Source organism: Neofelis nebulosa, chromosome 4 (genome assembly GCF_028018385.1).
Source record: "Neofelis nebulosa isolate mNeoNeb1 chromosome 4, mNeoNeb1.pri, whole genome shotgun sequence".
NCBI classification, from domain to species: Eukaryota; Metazoa; Chordata; class Mammalia; order Carnivora; family Felidae; genus Neofelis; species Neofelis nebulosa.
Window position 1 is genome coordinate 58,239,637 of NC_080785.1, and position 12,906 is coordinate 58,252,542.

Sequence of the window (12,906 nt, forward strand, 5' to 3'; positions counted from 1 at the left end):
TGGTAAATATTCATTCATACCCAAGCTGAAACCTAACTTCTCTCATGGAGTGAATAAGTCAAGTCCAATTGGAAGATCCTGTCATTGGCCTTGATCTCCTTAGAAGGTTCATAAACACTAACCAGGAAACCTATTAGCCCATACAGGAAGAATTTTCTTGCCTCTTTGACCCTTAATGCTCTCACCATGTACCTGACCACTTGCCACTTATAGTATACTTTTCTCTTGTTTTTTTCAGCAACTGATTCTAATGAGTTTTGGTGAAATGCTAAAAGATTTGTTTTATGTTTCTGTGGTTTTCTCTTCCACATAATTGAAATTTTCAAAATCATTTGGCTTGAGACAAAAAGGTTAGCATCCTTGCAAGATGATTTAATAATATATTAAATGTGTACATTAGATTTAACTTGTCAAAGCAAAAACTTTAAAAGAAAATCCACAACGAACATGTACATTTTAGGTGCAGTTACTAGGAAGAGTACTGGTTGATGAAACAGATTCTACTATTTCTGAGTAGGCTAAACTGTTCTGAAATAACCTCTGTGTGTTCCCTTTTTATTTTCTCCCATACTCTTCTGATAGAAACAATCAAGAAGAAAAAAGGAGTTATGTTTCTTTTGGTTCTGTTTTACCCCTTTTGTTACTATGTTTTACCTTACAACCTGAAAGTCTCTAGAAAAGGGTAACATTTGTTTGGTTAATGATCATTTTTAAAATTACATTTTGGGGCGCCTAGGTGGCTAAATCGCTTAAGTGTCCGACTTCAGCTCAGGTCATGATTGCATGGTTTGTGGGTTTGAGCCCCACATCGGGCTCTGTGCTGACAGCTTGGAGCCTGCAGCCCTACTTCAGATTCTGGGTCTCCCTTTCTCTCTGCCCCTCCCTTACTCACACTCTGGGTGTGTCTCTCTCAAAAATAAATAAACATTAATTTTTTTTTTAATTACATTTTGAATATTCCTAAAATCGTTTACATACAAAGAAACATCAACCTCTAGTTGTCTTAAACTCTTTTTTTAAATGGTTTTAGAAATTCCATTTTATGATTAGGTCAGCATGAAGTCCGAGATACCTGGTAACATAGGAGCAAATAAATACATATGAGCAACAATTTCATCACTTAAGCAATCAAACAACTGGTGAACTGTTATCAAATTATGTTAGCAAAAAGAGTGTTCTGTTTATATTATTAAGAAATTATGGGGGCGCCTAGGTGGCGCAGTCGGTTAAGCGTCCGACTTCAGCCAGGTCACCATCTCGCGGTCTGTGAGTTCGAGCCCCGCGTAAGGCTCTGGGCTGATGGCTCGGAGCCTGGAGCCTGTTTCCGATTCTGTGTCTCCCTCTCTCTCTGCCCCTCCCCCGTTCATGCTCTGTCTCTCTCTGTCCCAAAAATAAATTAAAAACGTTGAAAAAAAATTAAAAAAAAATTATGGATATTTTTGTAGTTGGTCTTCATTAAGAGCAACTCTAGTGATCTGGGCTTTCTTTTTTTTTTTTTTTTTTTCCCAACGTTTTTTATTTATTTTTTTGGGACAGAGAGAGACAGAGCATGAATGGGGGAGGGGCAGAGAGAGAGGGAGACACAGAATCGGAGACAGGCTCCAGGCTCCGAGCCATCAGCCCAGAGCCCGATGCGGGGTTGGAACTCACGGACCGCGAGATCGTGACCTGGCTGAAGTCGGACGCCTAACCAACTGCGCCACCCAGGCGCCCCGTGATCTGGGCTTTCAAGTGCATTATTCGTAGTGTGATTGTTTACCAAAGACACTTATTTAGCTGACTGGTCTAGGGCTAGACTCACTCATTCTCATTAGCCCCACTGTACTTCTGCCATTTCACCCTGGGTCTGATATCACATCAGTCAGTGCTGTTGTATAAATTGAATTTTATGCTTTCAAATAATACAGGACTAAAATAATGTGATGCATGAGGAGTTGAAAAAGAAGACTGATCAGAAAGGGGTAACAGATTTTTAAATGTTAAGACCAGGATGAGCCATTTTACATTTCACTTATTTCTGCACTTTGCTCCTTTCATAACCAGTGCTCTTTCAGGTAAAAAGATTTAAGGAATACCATAATCTAACAATGCATTTGAAGTCTCTGATCAGCCACTGCTAATTTGGCTGGGCTAACACTCCAGGATATAATAAAGACCTAAAAGTGAAAAAATGTAAACAGCAATGCCTCAGCTGGCAAAAGCACAGAAAAAAATGCCAAGGTGGAAAGCATCTATAGTAGATGCAACGGTGAAACAGAAACGTTCACGTGAATAAATGTCCATTAAGACCAGTTCACCACAGATTAGTCCCCTTGCTAGTTTACTTTATTTACTCCATATGGGACTGTGTCGACCACATAGTGGTTTGGCCTCCACAGTGCATTATCAAAAACATAAAAACCTTAAAGACAACTCTATAATTTACCAAAAAGTATGAAATCCTTCTGCCATATAATATGGACGCTACTGGCAAGAGATGAATAACAGACTTTCACTCAAGGAAGTATCAGAGAAATAAATCTAGCTCAAATTCTTTCACATTAAGGTTTTAGGTAAAGAGGATATATTTAATCAAAAGAATAACTTTAAATATGAAAAAAATTTGATAATTCTATTATAAACATATAATAAAACTTGTGAAAACTAAATGTGTACACAATACTTTGGTGTACTCATTCACAATCCCAATCTGCTGAATGACCCACAGACATTACCCATGTTTTCATGTAAAGAAAAAAACCTACAAGGTACATTATTCACCTTCAAAAGAGAAAAATCAATAAAGGAAATAATACATCCTCATAAATGAATGTACTGAATAAATGACTTTGTATTTTCAAAATCAGTTCTTTTCACTACTTTGCAGAGAAGGATCAGACTGATGTCATTCGGGCATCAAATATCAGCAAGAGCACAAGACTCTAAGAAACATTCTGTCTGCTCTGGCATTTCCTTCTCAACTGATATATTTTACAGGTTTACTTTAAAGTAAATTGGCTTTGAATAGAAATATTCTGGACCACATTTTGGGTTGCCAAAATTTAATTAACTTAAAAGTAGTTGCATAAATTGCTTTTCTATTTTATCAAAGTAGAGTGAATTCGATGTAGTCTCAATATATCAGTTTCCTCATGATATACCTTTAGTCAAAATATTATCCATTTAATTTCTTCCCAAACTAGTGAGAATCACACTGGATTTCCTTCACTGATCTGCAAAGACTGACAACAAAACCAAAGAGCAACATGTTATATTGTCAGTCTGTAATAACAAGGACTATATTTGTCTTGTGAAATTCTATAGTTCTAGTCCCTAGAACATGTTTGAACATAATACAGACACAGGTAAAAATACTTTTGATCAATAAATGTTAAAGTAATGTGAAGAAAACATTGGGGATATATTTTTTTTAAAATGTCTTAGACTCAAATATAGAATGTTACTGGGTCTTAGGCAACAATGGACAATGATAGCAACCAAATAAAACAGCTTATTGTGACAGATTTTGCAAATCTGAATACAGGAAATTTTTTGAATTGATACCATTTTTATTTGTGAAAGCCGAAAGAAACATATTTTTCTAAATGAAAAAGGGACTCGAGGAATCTTCAGAAATGAGTCTAAAGAAATACCAGTAAAATAAAAGTACTCAAACCTTCACTATAAAAACGGAAGATTATCAGCCACTTCAATAAAAAGAAGTTACTTTTCTTGGTAAGAGGACAGGTCATCTTTAAATCTAGTCAATTCCAAAGGCAAATTTGGGATATATCTGAGTTCAAAGTACAGCTTATAATAATAAATAACAACTCTCAGCACTTAACAGATTGTGAAGAGTTTCCCAAAAATTTAACTGAATAAATGATACCTATCTGGAAACAAGAATGCTATCATGTGTCTCAAAAAATGCTGCAATAATCGCACACATACATCATGCAACTGCTCAGTCCATCAACATGGACTGAGTTCCCCCTAGGTGCCTAGCCCAGAGTCAGGTCAAAAGTGCTATGCTACAAGTATCAATAATGTTCATCGATCATGGTGTCTGTGCCCAAGTATTAACATTTTTCTACTACTACCCAAATGAATACTGCCCTTTTTACATGATTTATTTCAGTAAGTAAAAGAGTGTAGCCAATTCAGGATTACCTCACATTTATTTAGCAGTCCAGTTTCTTGCAGCCGTGACCAGATGCTCTGTATTCGTCCAGCGTGCTCAGGGTGAGTGGTGGAATTGCCACAAATACACTGGTGTTTCAGCATCAGAGGGTCGTAGGCAATTCCTTCAGCACAAAGAAAACACAGCACAAGATTGAGTAATGATACAAGGTTATGATAAAATGTTACGATAATATGATTACTCTAAAAAAGGCATTCTTTTAAAAATAAATTTACAAATAGAGAAATAATATATATTTGAAAATTCTAGCACATAAGAGTCATTTAGTCCTGTTTATCTGGATGTAAATGCAAAAATAGGTCAACCCCTGGATTAATCAGTACTGAGCACACCCTAGCTTAGTAAATATATAAAGGGATGAAGATGGTAAAATTTTAAGAAACTTCAGATTTTTAAAAATACTGTAATTTTACCAGTCTTCAATCACTATGAAGTAAATCACAATTCAGTAAAGATCTATATGTTATCACTGAAGCCACAAAATGAGCTCTCTAAATCATGAATTAATTTCATGAGTAATTCTAGTTTCACTTTCTTTTTTTTCAATGCTTGTTTATTTATTTATTTTGAGAGAGAGAGAGAGAGAGATGGAGAGTGAGCAGGGGAGGGGCAAAAATAGAGGAGGAGAGAGAGTCCTAAGCAGGCTCCACAATGTCAGTGCACAGCCCATGCAGGGCTTAAACTCATGAACTAGTATTAGATCATGACCTGAGCTGAAACCAAGATTTGGATGCTTAACTGACGGCCCCACCCAGGTGTGCCATCTATCTTCACTTTAGATCAGGGTTACACTTTTGTAATAAATTAGAAAACTTTCCAACTGCTTGCCCATTCTGCTCAGCAGTTCTTCCAAAGATGTACAGAAAGAGTTTATTCCTTGCTTACTGTGCTTTTCTCAGTTTATGCCAATCTGTAAGCAATCTTATAATATTGTGGAACATCTTAAATGTTTCTTTAAAAAAATGAAAAAGTAAAAGAAAATGAATTAAGTCGATTGCAATACCTTTAGTAGAGATTCCATAGATACTGAATATAATCTGCTTTTAAATTATCATGAGTTAACATATTTCATATTTTAGTTAGACTCTATGATGAGTTACATGAAATGGATTTTATAGATACATAAAATAGGACTTTTTAAAGCAACAAAGTAGATGATAATTACAATGCTGGTTAATTTTGAAAAGATTTCTACCCTTAATCCAATTCCTTGGGGGGAAAACATGTTACTTACAAAACTGCCTGACATAAGAAATCATTTAACCGATCAAATATTCCAACAAATTACCATGGAAATACATTATCTGAGGACATGGAGTGAAGACAGAAGAAGACCAAAATTAAAAAGCAAAAATAAGTATCTATTCAAGAACAGATAAAGACCAATAATTTGTTTTTTTTTAATTTTTATTTTATTTTTTTTCCAATATATGAAATTTATTGTCAAATTGGTTTCCATACAACACCCAATGCTCATCCCAAAAGGTGCCCTCTTCAATACCCATCCCCTACCCTACCCTCCCTCCCACCTCCCATCAACCCTCAGTTTGTTCTCAGTTTTTAACAGTCTCTTATGCTTTGGCTCTCTCCCACTCTAAGCTCTTTTTTTTTTTTTTTCTTTCTCCTCCCCCATGGGTTTCGGTTAAGTTTCTCAGGATCCACATAAGAGTGAAACCATATGGTATCTGTCTTTCTCTGTATGGCTTATTTCACTTAGCATCACACTCTCCAGTTCCATCCACGTTGCTACAAAGGGCCATATTTTGTTCTTTCTCATTGCCACGTAGTATTCCATTGTGTATATAAACCACAATTTCTTTATCCATTCATCAGTTGACTGACATTTAGGCTCTTTCCATAATTTGGCTATTGTTGAGAGTGCTGCTATAAACATTGGGATGCAAGTGCCCCTATGCATCAGTACTCCGGTATCCCTTGGGTAAATTCCTAGCAGTGCTATTGCTGGGTCATAGGGTAGGTCTATTTTTAATTTTCTGAGGAACCTCCACACTGCTTTCCAGAGCGGCTGCACCAATTTGCATTCCCACCAACAGTGCAAGAGGGTTCCCGTTTCTCCACATCCTCTCCAGCATCTGTAGTCTCCTGATTTGTTCATTTTGGCCACTCTGACTGGCATGAGGTGATATCTCAGTGTGGTTTTGATTTGTATTTCCCTGATAAGGAGCGATGTTGAGCATCTTTTCATGTGCCTGTTGGCCATCCGGATGTCTTCTTTAGAGAAGTGTCTATTCATGTTTTCTGCCCATTTCTTCACTGGGTTATTTGTTTTTCGGGTGTGGAGTTTGGTGAGCTCTTTATAGATTTTGGATACTAGCCCTTTGTCCGATATGTCATTTGCAAATATCTTTTCCCATTCCGTTGGGTGCCTTTTAGTTTTGTTGGTTGTTTCCTTTGCTGTGCAGAAGCTTTTTATCTTCATAAGGTCCCAGTAATTAATTTTTGCTTTTAATTCCCTTGCCTTTGGGGATGTGCCGAGTAAGAGATTGCTACGGCTGAGGTAAAGACCAGTAATTTGTATTGTAAAGTAAGTCTAATGGATTTTATTATTTTTTTAAAAATTTTGTTAATGTTTTATTTTTGAGAGAGAGAGAGAGAGCAAGAGCGCATGCGCGCAAACAGGGGAGGGGTAGAAAGAGAGGGAGACACAGAATCCAAAGCAGGCTCCAGGCTGTGAGCTGTCAGCACAGAACCCAATGCTGGAGTCAAACCCACAAACTGCGAGATCATGATCTGAGCTAAAGTTGGACCCTTAATCACCTGAGCCACCCAGACGCCCCTCTCTCTTTGACTTACAATATTGTGTTAGAGGAATGCTACTCAAGAGGCAAAAATATTTATCTCTGAGTGTACTAAAAATCATGCAGAATAATGACATAGGTATTTTCAAACCATGTGGTAAAAATTATGTCCGTGAAAAAATGTCATTTTGCTGGTCCAAACAATATCCAATCTTAACACTCAAGTGGCTTCAAAATCCATCCCTATGCCCCTGACTCACACTTTCATCATTAGTGCTGATCCCTCTTTTAAGGAGCATACTTTCACACTTGTCTATTCAATTGCCCATCTAAAATCTCCATTTGGATGTCTCATAATTTTTATAAAGTGAGAATGTCTCAGATTTGAGTTCATGATCTTAAGTCACACAAAATGTCTCTCATTTCAGTAAGGGACATCATGACCCACCATTTCTCACTCTAGAAACCTTAGTATCCTGCAGAAACTCCCTCTCCAAAGAACCAACAAGTACTGTTATCCCTCCAAAATACAACTTGAATCACTAGATTCTTATCTCTAGCCAAAACCACACATAATCCAAGGTACTACATCTCTAAACTCCTCAAATAAAGCCTTTTCACTGGCTACCTGACTTTTACTCTATCCCATTTGACACACAACAGCTACTTTTGCCTAAATCCTTTGGTGACTTTACTGACGAGATTAAAATTTCTCAAGGCCAAGTTTCTCCAACTTACACTTCACATACACCTCCTCTCTTGACCTCTGTTTCTTCCACAAGGGCCTACCTTCCATTCTTCAAAGCAATAAAAAATATACATGACTTAGGATCTTCATACCTGCTGTTCCATCTATGCCCCCAAATTCTTCCTTCTGGCTCCCCATAACCCATACCTCATTTGGCTAATTTCTATTCACCCTTCAGGGCTAATGTTTTAATATCATCACGAACGGATGTTGTACTTTATAAAATGCTTTTAATCTACTGAAATGATCATATGGTTTGTATCATTTCACTTATGGATGTGATGTGTCACATTGATTGTTTTGAGAATATTGTTTTGAGACTCCCACCCTTGCATCCTGGGATTAAATCCCACTTGATCATAGTATATAATTTTTTAAATATATTGTTGAGTTCAGTTTGTAATATTTTGTTGAGGATTTTTGCTTCTATATTCATGAGAGATACTGGCCTTATATTTTTTTTGTAGTCTCTTTGTCTGGTTTTGGTGTCAGGGAGATACTGGTTTCATAGAATGAATTTGGAAGTTTTCCTTTTTCTTCTATTTTTGTGGAATAGTTTGAGAAGAATAGGCATTGATTCTTCTTTCAACATTTGGTAGAAATTGCCTGTAAACCAGTCTGGTGCTGAACTTTTGATTTGGAGAGAATTTTTTGATTACTGAATCAATCTCCTTAGTGGTAAATGGTCTGTTCAAATTTTGTATTTCTTCCTGCTTCAGTTTTGGTAGGTTATATCTTTCTAGGAATTTATCCATTTGTTCTATGTTGTCTCATTTGTTGGCATATAGTTTTCCATCATATCTTGTATTGTTTGTATTTCTGTGGTGTTGGTTATTTCTTTTTCATTTGCGATTTTGTTTGAGGCCTTTCTCTCTCTCTCTCTCTCTCTCTCTCTCTCTCTCTCTCTCTCTGAGTCTGGTTAGAGGTTTGTCAATTTTGCTGATCTTTTCAAAGAACTGGCTCCTGGTTTCAGTGATAAGTTCTATTGTGTTTTTTAGTTTCTATCTCATTTATTTCTCCTCTGATCTTTTTTATTTCCTTCCCTCTACTGATTTGGGGTTTTGTTTGTTGTTCTTTTTCTAGCTCTTGTAGATGTAATGTTAGGTAATTTATTTGAAACTTTTCTTGCTTCAAAGTAAAACTGTATTACTATAAACTTCCCTCTTAAAACTGCTTTTGCTGCATATTAAAGGTTTTGGAATGTTGTGTTTTCATTTTCAATTGTTTCCATGTAATTTTTGATGTTTTCTTTGATTTCTTGGTTGACCCATTCATTGTTTAGTAGCATGTTATTTAACCTCTATATATTTGTGGTCTTTTCAGATTTCTTCTCATGGTTGATGTCTAATTTCATAGAATTGTGATCAGAAAAGATACATGGTATGACTTTGATCTTTTTGAATCTGTTGAGGTTTCTTTTGTGGCCTAATATGTGATCTACTCTGGAGAATGCTCCATGTGCACTCAAAAAGAATGTGGATTCTGCTGTTTTAGGTTGAATTGTTCTGAATATGTCTATAGAATCCATCAGGTCCAGTGTGTCATTCAAATCCACTCTTTCCTTGTTTTCTGTTTGGATGATCTGTCCATTAATGTGAGTGGGGTGTTAAAGTCCCCTAATATTATTGCATTACTATGGATTATTTTCTCTATGTTTGTTATTAACTGTTTTATGTATTTGGGTGCTCTCATGTTGGGTGCATACATATTTACAATTGTTACATCCTCTTGCTGGATGTTTAATACATTTTCAACTACAGTTTCATACTACATAAAAGACATGTTAATGGCAAGAGACACAAAAATTACAGCATCTCTCTCATTTTGAAAACATATTTTTCAAGACTAGAGATTCTAATCATTAAGTTGTTTAATTTTTTTCACTATTTCATCTCGACGTATCTAACTTTAGCTCCACAGTAGTGTTCGTCTTTTAACATTTTCTCCATAAACTGCTGCAAAAAAATATTGTAAAACAGGCTATAGTAGCTGGAAGTTATTGCCAAGTATCTGGAGATTATAATAAAAGTCCAGGAGCTCTTGGAAAGACATTTAAATTTAAGGGGAAATAAATAAAAATTTGGAACTCTAAACCTCCACTTACTCATCTTAATGATGTAGCAATGAGGTGTTAACAGGTAGAGTGGAAGGTGAGACTTTAGCCTCATCCTTCCTCTCCATTCCTTTCCTCTTTTTTTTTTTCCAGAAACAAAAACTTATAGGGTGAGAAATAAGCCTGTCCCTCTCTTTGGAATTCATATGGAATTCTACTTTTCTTTGACCCTTTCTTCCCTACTGGTTACAATTTGTAACATAAGCCAATGGATCAATCTCTCTCTTGATCAATGGGACAAGAGTTAAAATTAGGATTTGGGAAAATAAACAAAGGAGTCTTAACATAAAGTCTTTACCTGTATTTTAAACCCTAGGCGTTTATTTTCCATCCAAAAAGTTTCTGATACATTTCTAGATATGCTTGGACCCTGTACTTCCTCTGACTTTCAGCTTTGTTAAATGAGATAAGTATTTGAACCACCTACTGTGTATCTTTCCTTTTTCTTAATCTTTACATGTAGTTAAGTCATCAGCTAGCTATAGAGTCCATTCTGGTCTTCAGGTTTATACCTAGTTTCATATGACACTGTTAGGCTGAGTCTTCTTTGCTCTATCAAGAAAGTTGAGTCTAGAATATTTAGACCTAAAACTCTTGATCCTGATTCCGAGTTCTTAACTTTCAACTTTATATCGCTTTTCTGGCAACTGCCTGAGGTTTTATACCTTCTCAGGGTATCTGCTCAATGACATTTATTAAATATATTGCAGGGCCAAAGGATTGAAATTTAACATGATACAAAAATAAATAGCATGATAGCTTTCTGAAAGATGTAAATGCAATCAACAGTCATTGAATGTTTATTATGATCCAGGTGCCACCAATTTCTTTCCTTCTCTCTCTCTCTCTCTCTCTCTCTCTCTCTCTCTCTCTCTCTCTCAGTGGAATCATGCTTTATTGGGGAGAGAGCACTTTATGCGACCAACAGATGAAAGCAGCCCAGAAGGCATCCTACACATCACACTGAAAAAGATACACAAGAGGTTCTGCTAAGAAACATCAACTGGAACATGGATTCCTCTGGGCAACTTCCCCAACCTCATCCCTCTGAGGGGTTGGGACAACTCCCAACCATTTCCTCGAAGGCAAATGCAGTCTGCTAGATACAGCCCCTCAAGGATGCCTTCTTAATTTTTGTAAGGAACAATTTCTTTAGATGTTTTGAAGTCTTTGTTACTTTCCTTCCACATTTTCTCAAGTCCAGCAGACCATATTCTGTATAGATTGTGTTGATGTCAGCACGAGGGACATCATCTTTAGCCATAATCAAGTCTTCCAGGGTTACATCATCAGCCAGTGTCATCCTACTTGTATGGATCCTGAAGATGTGCATCTTAGTCTTTTCCTGGGGCAGGAGGAATTCAATCTTCCTGTCAATGAGGCCTGGTCTGGTAAGTGCTGGATCCAAAGTTTCTATTCAGTGTGTGGCCATGATAACTTTCACGTCATCCCCTGAATCAAATCCATCCATCTTATTCAACAGTTCCAATGCTGTTTGTTGAATTTCCCTCTCACCACTATAACTTGAATCATATTTTTTTTTGTTCCAGTGGCATCAATTTCATCAATAAACACAACAGAGGGTGTATGTTCTTCAGCAACTTGAAATAATTCCCTAATGAGTTTGGGCTCATCAGCTAGGTACTTCTGAATAAGTTCAGAGCCAACCACTCTCAAGGAAGTAGCTGAGGTTTGGTTTGCTTTGGCTAATAAGGTTTTACCTGTAACAAGTGGACCATAGAGAATGACCCACTGTGGGGGCTTTATACCCATTTCTTCATAATATTCAGGAGAGGAAACTCCACAGATTCTTTAATTTCCTGGACTTGTTTGTCCAACCCCCAATATCATCGCAGGTTTCCTGAGGGGCCTTTTCTACCTTCATCACTGTGACCAAGGGATCCAGGTCATCCATGAGCACCCCTATGACAGCATGTGCCTTATGGCCAAGTAGGACCAAGGAGCCTAGTTCCAGCAGATCCTTGTCTACAAAGGAAAGAATGCTGATGTAGTGTTTGGATACCACAGATGCAGACATGATGGAATAATTGTCATCAATGATCTCTTCCAAGGTTCCTACTGACATTGGGGCCTCCCTCAGATCATCCACTTTTGATCTTTCCCCTCTTTATTTTCATTTATTCATTTTATCCATTTTTTCCTTATTCCTAATGAATTCTTCCCCCATGAGAAGACAGTCTTCAATTCTAACTTCAATAATTTTAACTGGCACTGAATGTGAAGTGTCACCAGTGGCAGCCTGCTGGCAGCATCTGGTCCCTTTGTTTTCTTTTTCCCCACTCTAGTTGGTTTAGGAGGTTCATATCTCTTTCTTGTCCTTGTCATCCTTCTTGCCACCTCCAGGGCCATGACTACCATTCTGACCTTGACCCATCTTGCTTTAGTCATTCGAATCTCAGGTGCCAACAATTTCATTTTATTACATTTAATTTATTATCTAGTAGTTAAGATGAGGCATGTATAAATATAGTTGTATGAAATGATTTTTAAAAACTCTGTATGGTAAGGAAGGAAAAAAATATAGGGCTAGAAAAAAAGACCTGAAATTGGTATAATCACTAAAATGGATAAAAAGGGTTATCTCGAAGCAAGGGCCATTTCTAATTTTTTCCACTTCATACCTACAACAGCTATTATACTTTTTATTGATAATTCTAGTCTATCCATAAGGTTTATCATGCTTTTTATTTCTAGATCTACTGTACTCTTTATATGCTAACACCTACAATATTTGTTATAATATCTTTTATAAGATACACTTAAAGTATTAGTGCAATTTTCAATTAAGTATGAAATGTGATTTGTCGAGCAAACAAATGAAATATCTAAAAATAAATGTTTAAAATGTGTTAAATTGTGCCTCTGAGTAGATAAAAGAATTTTTAAGACTTACAAATGTAAATCATCTTACCAGAATATCAGACAGTTAAAAAGGAAATAGAAGAAATCCCACTTTAGGCCTTCTAACTAACACTGTCTGATTGTCTGTTGAAACCTAGAAATTGGACTGGTATTGCCATTCAATAGCATAGCCCAAGAGCATATTCAACCAGCATGTAATTTGGCAAAAAGTCAAAAAGAATTC

The 12,906-nt window shown here is 36.5% G+C and overlaps 1 protein-coding gene and 1 pseudogene across 11 annotated transcripts in view; both read right to left on the reverse strand.

Annotated features, from left to right (window-relative positions):
• The window catches only part of HDAC9 (histone deacetylase 9), a 938,649-nt gene that overhangs the window by 279,639 nt on the left and 646,104 nt on the right, over positions 1 to 12,906 (reverse strand). For all 11 annotated transcript variants that reach the window (XR_009260421.1, XM_058724883.1, XM_058724881.1 and 8 more), the window contains one exon: positions 4,150 to 4,283. Coding sequence is in view for 10 of the 11 variants with exons in the window: in XM_058724883.1 (XP_058580866.1) it covers positions 4,150 to 4,283 (134 nt within the window). In the remaining variant the exon portion in view is untranslated. The remainder of the gene's footprint in view (positions 1 to 4,149; positions 4,284 to 12,906) is intronic.
• LOC131508322 (26S proteasome regulatory subunit 4-like) lies at positions 10,790 to 12,195 on the reverse strand (annotated as a pseudogene).